The sequence below is a fragment of the Corvus hawaiiensis genome, chromosome 3 (assembly GCF_020740725.1).
Source record: "Corvus hawaiiensis isolate bCorHaw1 chromosome 3, bCorHaw1.pri.cur, whole genome shotgun sequence".
NCBI classification, from domain to species: Eukaryota; Metazoa; Chordata; class Aves; order Passeriformes; family Corvidae; genus Corvus; species Corvus hawaiiensis.
Genome location: NC_063215.1, coordinates 4,015,124 through 4,038,081, shown reverse-complemented (window position 1 = coordinate 4,038,081; position 22,958 = coordinate 4,015,124). Strand labels below are relative to the sequence as shown.

At 44.7% G+C, this 22,958-nt stretch overlaps 1 protein-coding gene across 1 annotated transcript in view; it reads right to left on the bottom strand.

The window, feature by feature from the left end:
- The window catches only part of PKHD1 (PKHD1 ciliary IPT domain containing fibrocystin/polyductin), a 244,172-nt gene that overhangs the window by 105,039 nt on the left and 116,175 nt on the right, over positions 1-22,958 (bottom strand). The window contains exons 43-48 of the mRNA XM_048299521.1: positions 16,142-16,254; positions 15,183-15,273; positions 13,911-14,045; positions 10,589-10,724; positions 9,064-9,310; positions 265-442 (exon numbers count right to left, since the gene is read on the bottom strand). Coding sequence (XP_048155478.1) covers positions 265-442; positions 9,064-9,310; positions 10,589-10,724; positions 13,911-14,045; positions 15,183-15,273; positions 16,142-16,254 — 900 coding nt within the window. The remainder of the gene's footprint in view (positions 1-264; positions 443-9,063; positions 9,311-10,588; positions 10,725-13,910; positions 14,046-15,182; positions 15,274-16,141; positions 16,255-22,958) is intronic.

The following is a 22,958-nucleotide window of genomic DNA, read 5'->3' as shown; positions in this document are numbered from 1 at the left end:
CCCTGCCCATGGCAGGGAGTGGAACTGGATGAGCTGTAAGGTCTGTTCCAACCCAAACCATTTCAAAATTCCATGACCTTCCTGGTCCAGGTTACTACTGAGAGCTTCAGGGACTAGGTCATTTTATCTAATCCTATAAATACAGAGAGACTTTCTCAGTGCACTTAACTAATTTTTTTTTCTCTCTCTGCTCACCCAAAGAGATTAAAGTGTGATTGTCTTTTCCAGATATAATTTTGAAATTATAAAATCTTCCTGTGTTACCTGGAGCCGTTTGCTGGCCAAAGGGTTGTCAAATGTCAATGTGTAAGTCTCTTTATCCAAGAGAAGAGCCATCCAGCCATACAGGTTTGATAAAGTATCAGGGACATAATTGACTGTGTTTGTCTTATTCCTACTGTCAGTCACACTTAAATTATAAGGAATGTCTGGAGCCTCTTTTCTGCAGGGAAAAAAAAAAGTAATTACATTTTTACATTGAACTCTGTCATTTTGCAACCTATAGAGTTCTAGAATTAAAGTAGCTGTGCTGGATGTCCCTCACAATATGTTTACATTTTTGTAATTCTTTACAAATATCATAAGAAACAATATTTTCCCCCAAGTGCTGTAAAAAGAGAGAAAAAGAGAGACACAGCATGTAGGAATAAAGGAAGAGGAAGAGTGCAGAGAAGTGGTAACAGCCAAGGTACCAACTTCTACATTGCCAAAGTATTTTCCCTCCACCGGACTCATGGGCCTCAGGTTCAACTTTTAGGATCTTCATTAAGTTTGGTGGAGTCTTCTTATTAGCCTCATCCCAGGCTGGGTGGGGTCTGGAGCAACCTGGTCTAGTGGAAGGTGTCCCTGCCCATGGCAAGGCATTGGAATGAGGTCTAGAGTCCCTTCCAACCCAAACCATTTTGTGGTTCTGCGATTACTCACTCCCTTTTGATTGGTTAAAAGTTTCAAAAAAAATCCTATGTAATTCGAAGGGCTGCTCTTTGCCTGCAGTTTGTAGCTGGGGCTGCTGCAGAATGATTAAATCCTTCACAAAATGGGTGAACTTTTACTACAGCAGTTCTTCTGAGCATCCAAATGAGAAGTCAACCCCCTTTTTCACCAGAACTTTGCACTAATTCCTGCCCTACCTAGTCAGAGGAAAAAATATCCTTCCTGAACAGATCAACATTAGCACTGATATCATGAGTGGTCGTAAACCCTTTAGATTTAAGGTCTCTGTAGACTCCTCTCAGTTTTGGCATTTGAGCTGACACTAAGCTTAAAAAAACCTCCTCTTTTAAGCATCCCTTGAATATTTTTTTCTCAATATTTGAAGCGTTACCTTACAACTACACATCTTAGCAGATTATCCAACCTCTCAGACTGGATATGGCTTACTAACCCAAGACAGACAGTGCTAAAACTCATGTCATCCTGCAATTTGCCTGTATTTGCAATTTTTGGTTGGTTTGTTGCTTTTTTTCCCCCCTAGTGCTTTGGAGATGATGCAAAATCACCAAAGCAGTTATCCCAGATATATTTTTCTTTCTTTTTTTTAAATCAATTCAGTGATTTTTACTTTTTTTTGTTTGTTTTTCTAGAGTCTGTCACTTAGGCAAAGCACTTTCTGGTTACCCAGAAACATTCAGCTGAGAAACAGCAACGGCAAAGCGAAGTGTGAATCAGCAAAGAATCACTCAACCAGAAGATATTGGCAGACCAATGAAACTGGAAGGAGTTTATAAGGCTTAAACAGCTTTCGTACCACTAATAAACCTCCTCTTATGGGCATTAACTGGACCAGGATATTAGGCTGCTAATTAAGCAAGTAAATGACAACAAACACATTATTGCCACAGTTATCAGCACCTGCACAGGTATTCAGGAGAACATTTCTAGCAGCAGAACACCACACATAATGCAGAGAAACATTAAACTCTCTTGCACATCAGAAGGTGCCTTATTGACCTGCAAAGATGCCCAGTGTCACAAGTGACAGAGACTCTGAGCCATCCTCTCTGAAGACTAAATTCACATGGTTTTACTCTTTATACATTTTAATTTTCATTGCTGGAGGATTCTGGTGAGAACAGCTTGAAACACTTTTATTGGGAGACTCTTCCCAGTACTTCCAGGAGAAGTAAAGACAGAGAAGAAAGCCTGGAAGGGGCAATCCTGCTGGGATACAAGTCTAACCTGTCAGAAAGTTAGGTGGCAATGCCATACCAGCCATGTAGATCCAATAGCTAGTGAATGGGAATGGGAATTCACTAACTAGTGAATTAACTGTGAATCCATTTATGTTGGAGACCAATATTGAGAGACCCCAAATAAATATCTTAAACTATACAACAAGCTTCCAAATGGCTGCAGTTAAATGAAATATGTCTTTTCCTGCATTTCTACTTATAGCAGACAAGGTATAGAATCATAGAATCATTTAAGTCAGAAAAGACCTCTGAGATCATTGAGTTCAACCATTAACCCAACACTACCAAGGCCACCTCTAAACCATGACCCCAAGGGCCACATTTACATGTATTTTAAATTCCTCCAGGCATGATGACTCCACTACTGCCTCCTTTTCCATGATGAAATTCTTCCTAGTATTCAATCTAAACCTCTCCAGGTGCACCTTGAGGCCATTTACTCTTGTCCTGTACCTGTTCCCTGGGAGCAGAGCCCGACCACTGGCTGCCCCCTCCTGTCAGGGAGTTGTGCAGAGCCACAAGGTCCCCCCTGAGCCTCCTTTTCTCCAGGCTGAGCTCCTTTCCCAGCTCCCTCAGCCGCTCCTGGTGCTCCAGCCCCTTGCCCAGCTCCGTTCCCTTCCCTGGACATTCTCCAGCCCCTTCAAGTCTCTCCTGTCAGGAGGGTCCCAGAGCTGCCCCCAGCACTGGAGGTGCCCCAACAGTGCCAGCAGAGGGGACAGGCACTGCCTGGGTCCTAGTGGACACACCAGAGCTGGGACAGCCCAGGTGCCATTGGCCTCTTGCCCACCTGGGCACACCTGGCTCATGTTCAGTTGAAAGCTTGCTGATGACCCAGGAAGGCAAAGAATCAGAAGATACCTTATGGCCTGGAATCTCTAAGGTTTTCTTGACCTGGAATGTTTTGTCCTTGTCTTTTACATGCATTGCTTGATGTGTTGCCACCCATAAATACATGCCCTACCCCTGACAGACAGCCAGCAAAACAAACCAAAAATTTGGGGAACCTGGAAAAGTTCTCAGCTCAGCATACAAGTTAACTGGTGCAAGGCAGCGATAAGCCTGAGATACACACTCCTGGAAAGGATGTCAGCGTGCTTGTTTTTTCACCTCCATGCCAAAAAGGCACCAAAATGGAAGTACCCTACTAATGGAGTTACCAGCCACAATTAGCACCATTTCCATTTGCCCTAAATAGCCAGTGATTTCACTGTGCCCTAAATAGCCACCAATCCACCTCTCTTTAATGTTAATGAAGTAGAAGAACGCTGGCACACACGAGTATTTCTAATTCAGAGGATCCAAGGGAGCCTGCACGCATCATTAATGTGGAGAGCTTCATTATCAGAGGAAAGAGCCTTCCCCCGAACTTCTCCTGGCTTTATTTGAAAGAAACTAGGAGGCAATGGTCTTAATGCAAAATTAACCCTCCCTTTAAACTGCTGGAAGCCTTTACAAACTGTAAGGGGAAAAAAAGGATGACTCATTGAAAAGGCTGTATTTTTATATCGAAGCAGGTTTCAATTAAGGAGCAATTTGCTTTAGAAATATGGCAGGATTACAGGATAGGGCTTTACAGTCTGAGCCACAATTCACCAATTGTGACTGTATAAACTGTTATGTAATTTAGCTCAAATGCATTGTGCAGAACTGCTCAACAGATATGGGCCACAAAGGATTTGTTAAGCCAATCAACAACACGGAGTAGAACAAATATAAACTCTCCTGTTTATGTTTACTGTTAACTTATTTATCCTAAGGGTCCATATCTGTGTGTATGAAGGCGAGTGCTGTGTTTAGCTCTAAATGCTTTCTGTTTGTGTAATAATCCGTTATGATTATCCCTCTTCAAAAACAGGAAACAATTTAGCATCGAATTTCAAATGGGACACCAAATGTTTATTTCAAGAGTCCAGATTTATTTTTGGCCAAAGGGAGGCTAATTCCAAATTATGACCATATCAAACACTTTATAGGTTTAGTGTTGGGCCCCAGACCAGTTCACTTTATTTTAATTGCCAAGAGCTAAGAATTTTCAGCTGTTTTCAGTAAATGTGTGTATCTTTGTTGAGATACCAACCTCATTATTCAAATCTGTCTTTTATTATGAACTCTTACTCACAGTGATTTTTTTTCATGCATGGGTCTTTTAGGAAATAACCAGATCTTTGACCCTGATCCTGCTTGGCCACCATAGTCTGAATTTGAAGTAAAGTAAGAATTGGGATGGTTTCCCAGGAATAGAAAGGGTTGTGACTGACAAGCCAAGATGGTTTCATTCAGAGTAGCACTTGAGTTTGCTACCCCGACTTCCAAAATTCCCTGTGTTCTTAAAACATTTCCCCAGATCCTATAGTTTACAAGCTGATGTTTTCAGGAAAACTATAATCAGATAGAAATCCTGAGCTGGAAAGTGGTTGGTGAAAAACGGTTCAAATGTCTGCAGTTCAAGCATAGCAAAGACCAAAGGAGGACCACTTGGTCACTCTGCTTTTCCTACAACAGGTAGAGCTCTGAAGAGTCCCTGGAAGAGTCCAAGGCCGGGTTGGATGGAGCTTGGAGCAACCTGGGATAGTGAAAGCTGACCCTGCCCATGGCAGGGGGTGAAATGAGGTGACCTTTAAGGTCCCTTCTAACCCAAACCATTCTATGATTTTAGGATTAATAAGATACTGGTTATGACAGGGAGTCCAAGCTGATGCACCTGGCTCCAATCTATCCAGGCCATAAGAAGCATCCAAAGGACTTGCCAGATTTCTCCTTGCAAGGAAAGTAGCTTAGGACCAGCAAATATTGCCTCAATGGTAAATTTATCTCCCTGCTCTCAGAAATACCTCAGATGATGCTCAAGCTGAGGGAGAAGGCTTGAGGAAACGTCTTGTATACTCGTAACCCTGTGCAGCACCTGGCTTTGCTGCCCATACCCCTGACTGCAGGGTGAATGGAAAGGTGTTCTCCATCGGGATACAAATTTCTCTTGGGGGGATGTCTGAAATGGCAGATATATAGAAGAGTAAAAGCTGAATCTCTAAAGCTGAGCTGATGAGTTGGTAACTGAACAGTCAATAGTCAATAATTTATTATTTGTCTTCCATGTTACATCACAGGAGCCCTCAGAGGATGGGTTATGGGGACAAGTGACCGTGTAAGCTGCCCCCTGTGTGGGTACAGTTATGTACGTGGGGAACACCCATGGCCAGAGAGCAACTGAGCACATTGAGAGAAGAATCGTGGTTGTCAGAGTGTTTCACAGCAGGGGGATCTTCAGCTGAAGGCACCACAGAAAGTAAAGATCAAAGGAGGAGCAAAACCAGAGTAACCATCAGAACTCACTCCAAGACTCAAAGCTGTGAAGGTAGGGGAACACTATTCCTTTCATAGCAACCCATCAGCAGTGGATGGGTTTGCAGAAGCAAACCGGAGAGGATGTTAGACCAGATTTAAGAACTAAACCTATAAAGAAGAAAATTAATCTTTCACTCCGCAGCAGATGAGAGAAGGGGGAGACAATAAAAAGCTTGAACTACAAGACTGGTGCTGAGTGAGTCCAAGGCTTCCCCAGTGAAAAAAGAACAGCAAGGGAGAGGGACCAAGAGGGAAACTCCCTTTTGGCAGGCGCAGCCACCGAGTGTTTGGAGTCCCCTTCGCCGCGAGGTGCTGCCAGGCTGCAGATTATTCTAATGCTCTCCTCTTGTAAAAATTATGCATAATGTGAAGAAACTTTGAAAGTCACTTAATCATGTTATGACAATTTTTTAATGAAAATTTGTTTTAATATTAATAGAGATTCATAGTTTCATGATAATATGGGTAGCGGTGGCATTTGGAGCAGCCGTTTCTAGCCTGCAGCCATGCTGTGCTGTGCCATAGCATAAGCTGTGCTTCAGACTACTCAATAACTTTCTCACATATAAATTTATAAAGACTTTTATAAGCTCCAATTACATTTTTAAAAGACATAAAACCCCTCTTTAAAGTGTGCTTACGTGACACATTAGTTTAACTTTCAACTGGACTTTGTGAAGAAGGGTTTTGTTACAGCAGTGCAAGCTTGGAAATGGATCCCCATTTCCCTGGAAGTTGTTGAGTGAAGCAGTTCAGGACAGAGAGTCACAAAATGTTCAGGATAGTAGTTTTCTTTTTCAGAAAAGAGCTTCTATAGTTTTTCTCTAACAAAACACTTTTTTCCCCCCAAACACGTAGTTTATTTTGGGAAGAAGTGTTAATACAACACATGCATTCTCATAAATTAAACAGCACAAAGATAGTCAATTTCCTACACTGTATCATAAATAATTAAAATTATTCCAGACATGCTTTTAGCTTGCACCAACCAACCCTACCCCTGACAGCTTCCAGGAAGGGGATGCTTCCTAAAAGTTGGTGCTGATGCAACATCCCTGATGTTTTGGAGACTGAGATGGTTAAAAATACGGCTGTGTCCAATCCTTGCCAGTTGTCCTTAGGGTCAGGGAATGATCCCGAGGTTGCTGAGATAGAGGTTGCCATACTAGGACTCGCCTGTCAAAATCCATTACTTGCCTCAGCCTTCAAGATTTTTGGAGCTAGAATGTCATCCCTGAAATTCAGGATAAGCAAAAAAACGTAGCATCTCAAGCTTCTCATGCTTTTTATTGAGGAGCACAGAAAATTCAAGTTGAGGATCTGACACATTACATACTCCACGGCCTAGTAGAGCACAACAGAAAGATTTCTTCCAGAGAGATTTCTTTTCTTGTCAGAAACTAAAGAAAGACAAGCAACAGTACTTTTGGTTTTTTACTGAGATGAGATGGATCCAAGAGACTGCACTATTAAGAATTTTTTTTCCTGTCACCCACCTATCTTTATTCTCTTTACTCAACCTCTGCCAATTGCTCCTAGTCATGTTTTGCTGTATTAATCCTAAACTATTCCCTTTTTATTGCAAACACTCTTCAAATACATCTGGATAAAATTCACCCATTCTCCCTCTCCCACCCCTCCATTCTCCGGTCATTCTGTGGATATTTTATTAATTGACTTTTACTCTTCATCCCCTCCAGCTCCTTTTATTCCCCATCCTGGTCCTCTCCCAGGTTCCTTTTGGAGCTCTATCCATCTGAACAAAGCCTGCCTGACTCACCATACTCATTTGGCTGCATCTGACAGTCTTTCAACTTAACTTGAGGGTGATTTGGCTGCTGGGATCTACTCAGGAGAGAGGATCTGGAAGCAGCACAGAGGGGATGCTCATGGTCTCTGGGGTTACTCTGCTGAGTACACAGTCCTCAGGAGAACAGGCTAACAGCTGGCTTCTGCTTCTTACACTGCCAAGGATCTTTGATGTAAATTGACTCCCAGCTCATGCAGATGAATAATAAAGAAGCTAAATAAAGAGTACTTGCTTGAAATAAAACCTTAATTGAGAAGTCATTGATATGACTAATCATCGAATCCTGGAATGATGTAGATTGGAAGGGACCCTAAAGCTCATTTAGTTCCAACCCCCTGCCATGGGCAGGGACACCTTCCACTAGACTAGGTTATTCCAATCCCTGTCCAACCTGGTCTTGAACGCTTCCAGGCAAACTCTCATGCAATTTACTGGGAAGACAAAATTTAGGTCTGGTTAAGTCTTGCCAGAGTTAACAGCAATGGTGTGGATGAACTCCTACTTGTACTCACTCCTCACCCACCTTCTGATGCAAAGAGAAACAAGGTGTATTAAATATATTAACTGTCATGAATTATTAACAATTACATTGTGGCAGTACCCAAAAGGAACCAAATCACTCTACAGGCAGCATTTAGACAGGCTCCATCCACCCACACAGCATCAGCCCAAAGATCTCACAGTCCATTTCATTAAGGTAAACACAGACTAGAAAGGGGATTAATTTCCCCAGGACCTCATGGTTAACTGCTTAGGAAAGACACCAAGCACAGTTTTATTTTGCCTTTTACCCAATATTCTTTTAGTTAAATCAGAATGACTCCAACCTCTTAAATTTTTGCAGACTTTTGTATTCATTACGAGACACAGTAATCACATGTAAAGCCTGCAGGTAGCTCAAAGTCTTACAGTTTTCTCCTTCAATGGAACAAGTGATTAGTTTTTTGCTTATTTGTGAAGGGGTTGGATTTTTTCCCCTCCTTCTTCTAAAACATGAATTATGAGGTAGACATGAATAATTAACAGCCCTCTGACAGAGCACTTGAGGATTTCTGCATGTGTACCACTAACCTGAGACAGCAAAAAATGGATAATTGTTCAGATTTGTACTTCAAAAGGAAAGTGAAATGCTGAGCAGGAGACTGGGAAGGGAAGATGAGCACAGGAAGGAAAACAGGAGTGGTGTTTAAATCACTAGAAGTCTTATTCCTTCTTTCTCTTGTGTTAGAAATTTGCAAGTGTCCTCCCTGGGTAAGAGAAGTGGTGGCAGTTCTTGGCTGAACAGCATTTCTCCATTGGATCCCCTTAGCTGCCAGTTGCTCAAAGGCAGGGAGAATTGCAGCTTGGGGAGACAAGTGAACTGGGACAGAACTGGGAGCTGTACAGCCGCCAAGGCTGATGGGGACAACCTGGCTGTACCCCAGGACTGGATTATTATTAGAGCTGTTCCTAATTTCCCAAGCAATCAAATACTTCAGTGTGAGATGCCAGATGCAACACAGCATCTCCAGGAAATCTTTGTCCTTCTGCCATGGATTGACAGGCCATGGGAGATAGCACAGTGGGTTAAGAGGTGCCACCGCTCAGGCTTTAGACCTAGTTTAGGACCCAGCAGAGAGGCAGCAGTTCTGGGACTGAGCTCAGACCCAGCAGCAATCTCAGAATAACACATAGAAGCAAAGCCCATGCTGAATTTTGGGAGATGGAGCAATTACTTACAAATGAAGAGCCATACGGTGGAAAACAAGGTCACTGTCACAAACACTGCCACCAGAAGCTTGGCTGAAGTTGGCACTGGCTGTGCAAGATGCTGCCAGGATATCTGTGGAAGGCAGGATGTGACTTCCCTTCTGTCCTGTGGTGGAGCCATCAAGATCCTCAAGGATGGCAGAGTGAGGAAAGGGGAAGGACACTTGGAAAGGGGAGTTGGTGAAGGTCAGATGTTCAGCTGTCACTGTAAAGCCACCTGTGGGTGACAAGCAGTATTTCAGAAAAACAGAATGGTCACCTCATGTAATGGGCCTGAAGACAATTCTTTGGAGGAAAAGAGACCAACTTCATTCCACCTTGCCTTTGGAAAAACGTCTGATGAGTCAACAAAATGGGGAGATCTGAGAAAATAAATAGAGGTGGGTTTAGGAATAGCTACTGCTGTGCTATGGCCAGGCCAAACTTTTCCAGTGCTCCGTTGTGACAGGACCTGTGGTTCAGACTTGCCTGATCCAGGTGCTGCTCCTGGTCCCACCAGCATCTCCTCAGTGACTCCAAACACTTCTTCACAGGCCCCACAGCCAAAATTACAGACCCCATGCCAGTGATTCTTATAGATCCTTTCTGAATTTTTTTGAAGGTAAATTTTTTAGAGGTGAGGACTGTTTATGTTGTGTAGATATACTTGACTCTTCTGGATACGTGCAGCACCTGGCAGAATAAAGCCTTGGCTGAACAGTGAGTCTGGAGGATTTTTTCACTGAAACACAGATAGCTACGAAAAAAATATGAATATCCATGCAGGCTAAAGTTTTTGAGCACATTAATATTTACAGAAATGTCAGAAAATCATTGCCCCATGGACTGGAAAAAGTCAGCTTTGGCAGGAGTGTCCATACAACACATAGGTTACTATTTGACTGCCCTATTCCCAGTTTTAGCCTGACTAAGCCAGATTTTACTTTTCCTCCTGTCCTTTGATCTCATCTCCCAAAGTCTTTCTCTCTGCTATGTTATTGTAGGGCAGTCTTAATTTATATATAAATACGTTTCCTTACAGTACAAGAGGCAATTGCAGTTGCAACATTCTTCAAAGAGCCTTTGAGTACCTCTTCAAAGCTCAGACAGATGCTTAGTTTACACATTATCTTAGGCAAATTCACCTCAGGTTTAGGCTGGCCTGAGGTAGCAGCTTGGTGAAATTCTGTGAGATTGTGTCACAGCTTTTAAAGAAATTGTCACTCTTGAAATTTTACCTCCCAAAATGAAGATGCAGAAACAAGGCAGCGTATAAAACCCGTTTCCACTGAAAAACTGTATCAGTGCAAAAATCAGGCTATATTTGTCTCAAAATAAACGCAACATGTGGCTCCAACTGAGTGATGAAGCCATATCCAGCAAGACTGGGGACAACCTGGAATCTCAGCCTGTGCAGAGGAGCTATCAATGATTGTCTGTGGAAACTATGAACTTGTAATGGGAGGGGAAGCCAGGGACTTGGAAATCCTGAGAAATAAAGGTGAATCAGACTCACCCTGCCCTTGGTAACAGCCAGAACAAGTCCTGATTGCTGTGCAAGTGTTCACATCAAAATTCCTGAAAGCTGTGTTGGAGATGAAGAACTGGTACCTTTTGGGAGTCTTTAGTCCTGAAGACATACAGGTGCTATTCTGAAATGAGGAGTGAAGGAAACATCACCGTGTGAATCACAGAATCCTACACTGGCTTGGGTTGGAAGGGACCTTAAATGTTGCCTTATTCCAACCCCTTCCGTGGGCAGGGACACCTTCCACTAGACCAGGTCACTCCAAGCCCCATCCAACCTGGCCAGGAACATTTCCAGAAACGGAGCATCCAGGGTGCAGCAGCTGGGAATGCAAGAGTGTGATTGCCCACAGTTGTGGGGTTTAAAGGATGGATCTAAACTATTGTTTGGCAAAATCTGACAAGTAACACCCATTTAATTCCCCACTTGAAGCAGGTGATAACATCACTTTCAAGGGCAGCTTGTTGCCCTTTGTTTGAGTTGTTGCATAGTAGTTAAGATTGGACACTTGAAGGGAGAAGAAAGCCACAGTGAGTGAATTTTTACAGCCCCATTTTACTTTACCGTTTTTATCCAGCAATTGGGAATTTTTCCTACTCTGCAAAAGTGATCATTCTTATTTCTGTTCTAAGAAAAACCTGAGCACTGAGATTCAAAGACATTTTGTGTCATTTTGGATGGGGAAGCACTTAAGCCAGGCTCTCTGAAAACCTCCAGCTGACTTCAGGGTCCATCAGAGCTACAAGAACCAGAAAGGAAGAGCAAAAGCCAAGAGTGATGAAAAAGACAATGGACAAACTGGATTTTGGGGTGATTATAGTCCATGACTCATGGGAAGTGCCAAACTATCTTGGAAACAGCCTGGAAATAAAGATGTACTCAGAGTTGGTGAGCAGCCTGCAGGAGAAAGGGCTGGCAGGAGCGGTGTGATACTGTTTGAGACCAATAAATACTTGTAAAATAATTACCAAAACCAGAGTAGAGAATGAATAAAGAAATCCACCCTATATGGAAACATCTCTGCAATTGAATATGTAGAATGAAATGCACTTTTGTGAGTAGAATATTACTTCAAAGAAATGGTGCTTCTTCAATCTCTGTAAGAGACAGTAGTTCCATCAGGTTTTTTTTATTCTGAGGCCAAAACATAAAACATCTGGAGTGATATTCCTCGCCCTTGGGCCTTCCTCTTCCAAGTCACTGCTAAGGAGAAATCCCTAGTTTCTGGTAACAAGTTCAGAAAGTCTCCATTGGCTTTTATCCCACCCAATTTTCTATATTTTTAATGAATCAGTTTCATTTAAAACTCTCAGTGTGAGACAATAATTCCTCTCTTGTATGTGTCACCTGACCCAGAACTCCTGATTTTTCCAGGAAGAAATGCTTCTCCTTAAATGGCCTCACAAAGACAATGAGTTGCTTTATGAGGGCATAGAATAGGCTTGCTGATTGTCTAAGAAGTTACCAAAATCTTTCATTTGGCTTTTGCAGGTCCTGGATTTAGCCCTGTCACTAATGTTTCAGTGGGTCAAAGCCCCAACTTTTCAATGCCCTGATATTTCCAGAAAACAATCATGTTTTAAAAACACTTTTTTTCCAAAAAGTGGAAGGGGCAGCAGAGAGGAATATCCAAGGTTCCTATTAAATTAATGTCATAAAGTTTTAATTGATATTAAAGAGACGTCATTATTAAAGGAAGAATTACATACATTAAGATGTAAATTATGACAAGGAGGCTCTTATCGTGAGATAATCAAAGATAATCACCCCCCCGAGGTACTGCAAGAAACAAGGCACAGCTGAGCGCCTCTAAATCTCTTAACAAGTACAACATTGGAGTCCTTCCATGGATCCTGCAAAGCAAAAACAAAAACATCCACCCCTTGGTGTCAGAGAAATTCCCTGGGACATCACTGGGACACTGAAAGGTTGGACAGGTGAAGCCAGGATTTTATCTGAACTATATACTTAGAATGGACCTGCTAAGGAGGTTTCTTTCCTTGAGCTTCTAAAGAAAACTCATTTAAAACTCTCCTTTTTCTGCCAGTCAGAGAGAAAATTAATTTAATAAACAACAATAGAAAACTGAGCAGGGGGAAAAAAAAAAGACCTCAAAATCATGAACAAGCAGCTGTGGCCAGTTGTAACTAAAATTCCATTGTTATCCATGTTATTAATCTGTTAACAACCTGGTAGCACCCAAAGGACTTTGTCCAGCTGCCTAAAGAAATAATGGAAGAAGATCATATTTACTGCATAAATAAAATTACATTTTGTTGGTATTTTTCATTCTCAAGTAAAAAAAGTAAAAAAAATAACACTCTGCATTCCAGGTGGACCAGTGATGCTGAGAGAGAGCAGACGAAACCAAAGTGTTAACAAGGATAGAAACTAAAGCTGGTGTTCCCCCTCATTATTCTCAAATCACTAAACTAAACCCACTCATGTCTGGTTAAATGGTGCTAAATGCAAAAGGTATATAGGAATTTGTGTTAGAAAAGCTTGACTAAACAAAAATTAGGATTTCTCCAAAAAGGTTTGGTGAAATTCCAAGGCTTTTCTGAGACTGTGTCAATCCTGGAAAAAAAAATATGAGTAGGAAAAAAACTTGCACTTGTCTGGCTAAGATCCTTCAGCTTTTTGTGTTCGTGATTTTGCTTTTGCTTTTCAACGTTGTTTTAGAAAGAATATACAGCATTATGCCTTATAGTGTGAAATCTTTTAATATTTTCTAATGAAAACAGAAAAAGCAGAGTCCTTGTTTCAAATTTGTTTAAAAAAAATCTTCAAAACTTCCATGTTGAAATGAAAAGACATTTCGAAAAAAAAAAATTAATGTTAATTGTTTAGGTTAGAAAGACCTATAAGACCATCAGGTTCACCCATCACTGCCAAGCCCAGCACTAACCCATTTCCCCAAGTGCTACATTTACATGGGATTTAAAACCCTCCAGGGATGGTGACTCCACCACTGCCCTGCACAGCCTGTTCCAATGTTTGAAAACGCTTTCAGTGAAGAAATTTTCCCTAAAATCCAGTCTAAACATCCCCTGGTGCAACTTGGGGCCATTCCTTCTTCTCCTGTCTCTTGTTACTTGGGAGAAGAGACCAACACCCACAGTCTATCCCATTTACTTACATTATTCACAACTACTGTTTTTACTTACAACCTTTTTTCCAAACCCAAGTTTTTCCCAAGCTACCATGAAGCAGGGATTGTTCTCCAGGTTGCTTTCTTATTTCTCCAAATTCCTACTGAAATCTTGCTGTGCAAGTCAAGAAGCATTGAAATATTTCGTGCAGTTCTTACCTTCTGCCCAAGGTGTCCATTTAAAATACTGTCAGACACAGAGGTGTTTCCCAGGCTTTCTACAATGTCAATGCCAAAGTCTTTGCAAGCAGAAATCCAGAAATGCTGGAGTTCAAGGTTCCTGCTACTGAAAATCTACATAAAAGGAAAATAAAGGAATAATAATCATCATCATCAAGTCATGGAATGGTTTGGGTTAGAAGGAAACTTAAAGACCATCTCGTTCCAACCCCCTGCTGTGGGCAGGGACACCTTCCACTATCCCAGGTTGCTCCAAGCCCCATCCAACCTGGCCTTGGACACTTCCAGGATGGGGCACCTAAAAGAAAGAAGACTGTTTCTGGAGGGAAAGAAGCAAAATAAACTTCTTTGTTTTATTCTAGGTCAGTCACATACAAAAAAATTACAAGATAGGCAGGGAAAACAAACAACAACAAACCTGCAAAATACCTTTTTGTTTTATTTCTTTTCATACAAATAACCTTCCAGAAAGAGAACACATCAGCCTGAAAAATCACACTGAAAATTGGACACCTTCAGAGGCAAGTCATGGGATGGGTGAGGCTATAAAACATTCCTTACAGAGAAACACATACAAACTGTTCAGGTCATCACACAGGAATTAATAGGATCACAGGCTCCAAACTGTAAGTATGGGGAAAAAGTATCACATAATAAAGGGTGCTGTGGCTTTTTAAAATTGGATTAATTAACAGTGACCCCCATTAGCTGGAGAATGAAGCTAGACAAATTCAAATAAATAAAAAGTACAAAATTTTAACAAGAATGAAAAAAAAATCCCATGGAAACCATCAGTTCTATAAAGGTAACAGATGTTCTACCAACTGTAATCTTCATGAACAGCTCAGATCCACTCAGAGGGTTTTTCATTTGGCAACCTGATCTAGTGGAAGGTGTCCCTGTCCGTGGCATGGGGGTTGGAACAAGATGGTCTTTAAGGTCCCTTCCAACCCAAACCATTCTGTGATTATAGTAGCAGACAGATGGTAGACAATTACATAGGACACCAGCTACTGGTGAAAGGAGCACTGAGAAAACTGATTCCACACTGAATCAGCAAAAAGAATTCACACAAATCAAGTTTCTGGTTCTTTCGTTAAAACAGGAGCCTCCAGATGAGAGACATGCATACAGGCACAAGAGCTTTACTGTGGCTGTGGCCTATTTGCAGCCTTGAAAATGAAGTCAGTGTGGAGGTAAGATACTGGGAAAGATCCTGAACATCACAGAAGGCAGTGGGGACAAACATACCTGTGCTCCCCCACGGCAGCTCCAGGCTGTGAAGTTGCTGAACTGAGCAGGACTTTCTGGGAAATACTCTGGGTACACCAGCAACCCGTGCCTGTTTAGGAGAGAAAGCCATGGAAACTATTCCTTTCCAGTGCATGTACTCATGAGCTGATTTTTCTATTCATTATCTTGATATCTAAAATCTTGTATCTGTAACAGTTGTCTGCATGAGACGTTATTTCTTAAAACCAAAGTCAAAGCTGCTGGACTGTTTTAGGCCTCTAATAATGACTTCAAATTTCTCTTCAAGTATTTTCAGTGTTAGACCTATCAGGGCTACAAAGGAGTATGCAGTGCAACTGAGAGGTTCTCTCTACAAAATATCTTCCCATGGTCATGAGTTTTCAGCCAGCATCACCTTCATATAAGCCTGACATGAATTTGGACAGATAAGGCTTTTCTTTATCTTGGATTCAGCCATCTTGGAGTACAGCCCAAATGTATGAAGTCCTGAATGTAGCACTTGGTTTGACCTTCTCAGAGATTTCAAAACCAGATTAATATCCAGATTAACTCAAAATTCGTGTCACTCTATCCACTGATTTTCAGTACAATGTCATTTTTTAATACACTTTCTGGTTTAGGGAAGTATTGTCTAATGCTCTTGTCAATAGCTGTTCCTCGATACTACAGGAACGATTGTTGCATGAAATGTCACAGAACCACGGAATGGTTTGGGTTGGAAGGGACCTTAGAGATCGTCTCGTTCCACCCCCCTGCCATGGGGAGGGACACCTTCCACACTCATTTTACCCTGCTCCAGACAACTCTGCTTGCAAGAGATGAGGGCCTGAAAGGGTGCAAAACTGGGGAGAAAGGTCCAGAAAAGAGGGACAAGGAGTTTTCTGCCCACCACTGCAATTATATTTGGCACAACCGTTCGCTGAAGGACAATCTCTTTAAACAAACTCCCCCAGTACCTGGTGCAGGAGTGAGCTGTGTTCTCACTGAAGGACAGGAGAGGCACTTTGGATGGTCCCTCGGGGGAGAGATGAAAGAAATAGCCATACCCGGCACCACACACTGTGTTACCCTGTAGAGAGAAATATGGCACTGTGAAAAAAATATTACCACCAATTTCTGGAAATTAAAATCAACTTAAGAAACACACAAATTAAGATCCCAGCTGAAGTCCATTCAAATTCTGGTATACTGACTGGTAGAGACTGGTACGTCATTTCTGTGGCCCCAATCTTGTCCTGTTCTCCCTTTGACCTTGGGTCAGTATTAAAAATGCCTGGTTTTAAACCAGACAAGGAGGATTGGCCAAGCAATAGAGACAAACAGCAGAAAAATGGTGTTGTCACAATTCTTCAAGAAGTAGGCAAGAAAAAAATGCATGGAAAACCTATATCTATAAACTCCTTTCTATGTAAGAAAGAAATGTCAGGAAGGAAAGGTCAATCACTAACTAATCAGTTTATTGATTTCCTTCTCAATCTGGATATTTCTCTTATCTCCCAAAGCAAACATGGGATAAGGAAATAGTCTCATTGAAAATTTGACTCTTAAAAGTTGAGAGAAAGCAGAGAACAACCTCTTCAGGATATGCCAGTGACTGAACAATTAAACTTTATTACACCTGTGGTAAATTATGTGGTTTGGATTATTTTTAACAGCGTAAGCAAATAACCAGAGGAAGATGTGCTGCAAGTTATTGTCATTTAATAACTCTTAAAGAAATTGCATTATAAATTATACACTTAAGTTACATTATTTGTGTTGCAAGAGGTAAAAATAAGTGGACGTAAGGTCCAGCTGGCCTTAAAATTAGAAGTTTGGTACTTACAGAATCTGCAGCAAGTGGGTTATATGAGTTGTATTCAGCATGTTTTGAACTTTTCTACTCTGGGACAAAAACCCTGCTCTTGCCAGCTTAATTTGGAGAGCAGCCAAGCCTAGCTGGGTTTGGGTGGTGTCCATATAGCAATGTCTTCATGGGTGCACCTGTGCATGATCCCTCTGTCTCGGTTTTGAAAGACAGGTGTCTGCTAAGGAAGGCAGAGGCCCCCCTTGAAGTGGCAGATATAACCCCTTTTCCCTCCAAGTTATTATATTTTGAAATCAAGAGCCTTTAGGCGAAGATGTGGGAAATAGGAATAACAGTTCTTTACTATATATATATATGTATATAACCAGTCAAACAAAACAACAACAACTATGGCAGTAACAGCAATCACAAACCCAGTGCCAGCCTTCTCGGCTGTCAGGCCCTTTCCCCTCGGGTGCAGTTCCGCTCGCAGCCGGCAGGGGCGCTGGCGGCTCCCGGTGAGCAGGGCAGGTGCGATGGTTCCCCCGCGGCTGCAGGGGGCGCTCCGGAGCGAGCTCGGGGAGCACGCGGCACCGGTGCCCCGGGATCCCGGGAAGGATGGAACAAAGGCTTCACAAACCCCTGGGCAGCTGATCCCGGGCTCTCAGGAACAGCAGGCTGGAATGGCAGGGACGAACGCAAATCCCGGGTGGCAGACGAGATGTATCCAGATGGGAAAAACCACGGAGGCCCAGGCAGGCAGGGCGAGCAGGGCTACAGCGTAGCGACAGCTCGAAGCAGCAGCGGGGCAGGACAGCCACAGCTCGGTCTCCAGCAGGGCAGGGAAAAGCGGCTTTTGGGGTCCCGGCGTTGCTTCCAGCAGGAAGAAAGAACGGCCAAAAAGAAAGCAGCAGCAGCTCCTTTCTCTGCAGCTTCTCTCTCCGGACGCTCAGAGCGAACTGTCCCCACACCCAGGTGTAGACAAAAGAGTAGCCAGGCCCGCCCCACTCCCCTTTTTGTCTTTCTTAAGTACAGCTATTTGTCCCCTAGCAACATGCATATGGGAGAAAATTCCTTTAACAGGAAAACCTAAGACTAAACTAAACCCCAACATTATCCACCCCGAATTTTTTCCCATACTAACATGTTACATGAAACTTAACTTTTTTTTAACCATATAAATCTATGTATTACCCAAATTATATACAAATATACATGCTGATACTGGTACAAGTCCAGAGCCATGGGTAGTTCACCCTAAAACAAGGTCCTCTTGAGGTAAGCATCGGGTCTCTCCATCCTTTTGCATCACCCACCAGGTGCAACCTGGTCCCTGAGCAAAAACAACCCCACGGATGGGTTTGTCTTTGCTCAAGGCAGACTTTACTCAAACAGTTTTTCCAAGCATACCTCTCATGTGCACCACTGGAACCTTATCTCCATCTGTTGTTTGTAGGGGTTCGGATTGGGCAGGGCCTGCTCGGCTGGTGGAACCTCGAGTGTTAACTAACCAGGTGGCTCTTGCTAAATGCATCTCCCAGTTTTTGAAAGTCCCCCCACCCAGTGCCTTCAAGGTGGTTTTAAGCAGTCCATTATACCGCTCAACCTTCCCAGCTGCTGGTGCATGGTAAGGGATGTGGTACACCCACTCAATGCCATGTTCTCTAGCCCAGGTGTTTATAAGGCTGTTCTTGAAATGAGTCCCATTGTCAGACTCGATTCTCTCAGGGGTGCCATGCCTCCAAAGGACTTGCTTTTCCAGGCCCAGGATGGTGTTCCGGGCAGTAGCATGAGGCACAGGGTAGGTCTCCAGCCACCCAGTGGTGGCTTCTACCATTGTGAGCACATAGCGCTTGCCTTGGCGGGTTTGAGGCAGTGTGATGTAATCAATCTGCCAGGCCTCCCCATACTTGTATTTGGACCATCGCCCGCCATACCACAGAGGCTTCACCCGCTTGGCCTGCTTGATCGCAGCGCATGTCTCACAGTCATGGATAACCTGGGAGATACTGTCCATGGTTAGATCCACCCCTCGGTCTCGTGTCCACTTATAGGTGGCATCTCTGCCCTGATGGCCTGAGGCATCATGGGCCCATCGAGCTAGGAACAGTTCTCCTTTATGTTGCCAATCCAAGTCTATCTGGGACACCTCTATTTTCGCAGCCTGATCTACCTGTTTGTTGTTACGATGTTCTTCATTAGCCCGGCTCTTGGGGATGTGAGCATCTACATGACGGACCTTCACGGATAGCTTCTCTACCCGAGTGGCAATGTCTTTCCACTCTTCAGCAGCCCAGATTGGTTTTCCTCTGCGCTGCCAGTTTGCCTTCTTCCACCTTTCCAGCCAACCCCACAGAGCATTGGCTACCATCCATGAATCGGTGTAGAGGTAGAGCTTTGGCCACTTCTCTCTTTCAGCTATGTCCAGAGCTAATTGGACAGCTTTGAGCTCAGCAAATTGGCTCGATCCACCTTCTCCTTCAGTGGCCTGTGCAACTTGTCGTGTGGGGCTCCATACAGCGGCTTTCCATTTCCGGCTAGCGCCTACAATTCGGCAGGAACCATCAGTGAAGAGGGCGTATTGTCTTTCACTCTCTGGTAGCTCGTTATATGGTGGGGCTTCTTCGGCACGTGTCACCTGCTCCTCTTCTTCTTCAGAAGATAACCCAAAAGTCTCACCTTCCGGCCAGTTTGTAATTATTTCCAAGATCCCAGGGCGACTTGGGTTTCCAATTCGGGCGCGCTGCGTGATGAGGGCAATCCATTTGCTCCAAGTAGCGTCGGTGGCGTGATGCGTGGAGGGAACCTTTCCTTTGAACATCCACCCCAGCACCGGTAGTCGGGGTGCCAGGAGGAGTTGTGCCTCTGTGCCGATTACTTCTGAGGCAGCCTGGACTCCTTCATAAGCTGCCAGGATTTCCTTCTCGGTGGGAGTGTAGTTGGCTTCAGATCCTCTGTAGCTTCGGCTCCAGAATCCCAGTGGTCGGCCCCGAGTCTCACCAGGCACCTTCTGCCAGAGGCTCCAGGACAGACCATTGTTCCCGGCTGCAGAGTAGAGCACGTTCTTCACCTCTGGTCCTGTCCTGACTGGGCCAAGGGCTACGGCGTGAGCAATTTCCTGTTTGATCTGGGCGAAGGCTTGCTGCTGTTCAGGGCCCCAGTGGAAATCATTCTTCTTGCGGGTAACCAGGTAGAGAGGACTCACGATCTGGCTGTACTCGGGAATGTGCATCCTCCAGAAACCTATAGCACCTAGGAAAGCTTGTGTTTCCTTCTTGTTGGTCGGCGGAGACATTGCTGTGATCTTATTGATGACCTCAGTGGGAATCTGACGTCGTCCATCTTGCCACTTTACTCCCAGGAACTGGATCTCTCGGGCAGGTCCCTTGACCTTGCTCTTCTTGATGGCAAAACCAGCTTGCAGGAGAATTTGAATTATTCTCTCTCCTTTCTCAAACACTTCAGTTGCAGTGTTCCCCCACACAATGATGTCATCAATGTACTGCAGATGTTCTGGAGCCTCACTCTTTTCTAGTGCAGTCTGGATCAGTCCATGACAGATGGTGGGACTGTGCTTCCACCCCTGGGGCAGTCGGTTCCAGGTGTACTGCACGCCCCTCCAGGTGAAGGCAAACTGAGGCCTGCACTCTGCTGCCAGAGGAATGGAGAAGAATGCATTGGCAATGTCAATAGTGGCGTACCACTTCGCTGCTTTGGACTCCAGCTCGTACTGGAGCTCCAACATGTCTGGCACGGCAGCGCTCAGCGGTGGAGTCACTTCATTCAGGGCACGATAGTCCACAGTCAATCTCCATTCCCCGTCAGACTTGCGCACAGGCCAGATGGGGCTGTTGAAGGGTGAGTGGGTCTTGTTGACCACCCCTTGACTCTCCAGCTCGCGGATCATCTTGTGGATGGGGATCACAGCATCTCGATTTGTCCGATACTGCCGGCGGTGCACTGTCGAGGTGGCAATTGGCACTCGTTGCTCTTCCACTTTCAGGAGCCCAACTGCAGAAGGATTCTCAGATAGTCCAGGCAGGGTGTTCAATTGCCTAATGCCCTCTGCCTCCACAGCAGCAATCCCAAATGCCCACCTGAGTCCTTTTGGGTCTTTGTAGTAGCCATTCCGGAGGAAGTCTATGCCCAGAATACACGGGGCCTCTGGGCCGGTCACAATCGGATGCTTTTGCCACTCCTTCCCAGTCAGGCTCACCTCAGCTTCCAAAAGGGTCAACTGCTGTGATCCCCCGGTCACCCCAGCGATGGATACAGGTTCTGCCCCCACATGTCCCGATGGCATTAAAGTACATTGTGCCCCAGTATCAACCAATGCATCATATTTTTGTGGCTCTGATGTGCCAGGCCATCGGATCCACACCGTCCAGAAAACTCGGTTCTCCCGTGCCTCTTCCTGGCTAGAGGCAGGGCCCCTCTAGCCCTGGTTATCATTCTTCCCCTGGGCGTACATGCTCGAGGTACCTTCAAGGGGATCCGACATATCATCCTCCCTTCTGTAATACCTGGCAGCTCGGTCACGGGAGGCTGAGGCTACCTTCACCTTAGCGGAACCCCCTCGGTTAGTGCCTCCCTCCTTGAGTTCACGCACCCGCGCTGCCAGGGCAGAGGTGGGTTTCCCATCCCACCTTCTCATGTCTTCCCCATGCTCACACAGGAAAAACCACAGCTCAGCTCGTGGGGTGTACCCTCTCTCTCTAGCAGGGGGACGACGGGCTCTGACTTGGGGGCCTGTGACTCGCACTGGTGCCACACTGACCCTCCTCATCTCCTCCCTCTTCTCCTCCATCTTCTCCTTCATCTCCTCTTTGAGGTCCTGGACCACAGCAGAGACATGAGCTTTCAGCGGGCCATTGATCATGCTGTCATAATGCCTGAGCCTGTTGGCAACAGAGCCCACTGTTTCTCGGGTATTGTCAGCATCAATCGTTGCAATGAAGGTGGTGTATTGCGATGGCCCTAGCCTTGCCAGGTTCCACATCATCTGTCCTGTGCACCTGACCTTATCAGGGTCATTATCATGCTGTCCATCCTTCCCAAAGAGTACCTCTAATATTGCCACCTCTCTTAGCTGTTGGATCCCTTGCTCGAGTGTCTTCCACTGCATTCTATGATGATACTCCTGCATTCTTTCTTTGTGAATGAACCTTTCTCTCACACTCATTAAGAGCCGCTCCCAGAGAGAGAGAGGCCCTGGCTCCCTCACAAATATCTGGTCCACACCTGGGTCCTGGGTCAACGATCCCAGATACCTTGCCTCACCACTATCCAGTTGCACACTTGTGCCCATAAGGTCCCAAACCCGAAGCAGCCAGGTGGTATAAGGCTCACGCCCCCTTCGCACAATGTCGTTTCGCATAGCACGGAGACTGTCGTGCGACAGGGACTCAGTGATGACTTCTGGCTCTGGCTCTCCTGCTGGTTGTGAGGGCCCTGGTTGCCCATCATCATTAACTGGTCGTACTGATTTGGTCTTATACTTCCTCCTTTGCACAGGGGCGACTGCTGCTGGCTGTGGTTGTCCTTGTGGTTCAGCTGAAGCCTGGACGGTTGTAACATCCGTGGGTTCCACTGCTGCACCATCGGACTCACCCTCTTTGGGGCAGGGAGAGGGTTTTTCACTAGCTGAGGAGGTGTATTCCCTTAGCAATTGGCATATCTCCTGGCGCACCTGGCCCATCTCCTGGCATATCTCCTGGCGCACCTGACCCATCTCCTGGCATATCCCCTGGCGCACCTGACCCATCTCTTGGCACATCTCCTGCATCCCTTTTGCCAGTACCCCCACCCAGTTTGGGTAGTCCATTTCTGAGGTGGACTGTTGGGCAGTATCAGTCTGTGGGGCGGGATCTCTAGTGTCTGGGGCTGTGGCAGGCTCTGGCTCTGGGGTAGGATCTCTAGTGTCTGGGGCCGTGTCAGGCTCTGGGGCAGGATCAGGCTCTGGGGTAGGAACTCTACTCTCTGGGGCC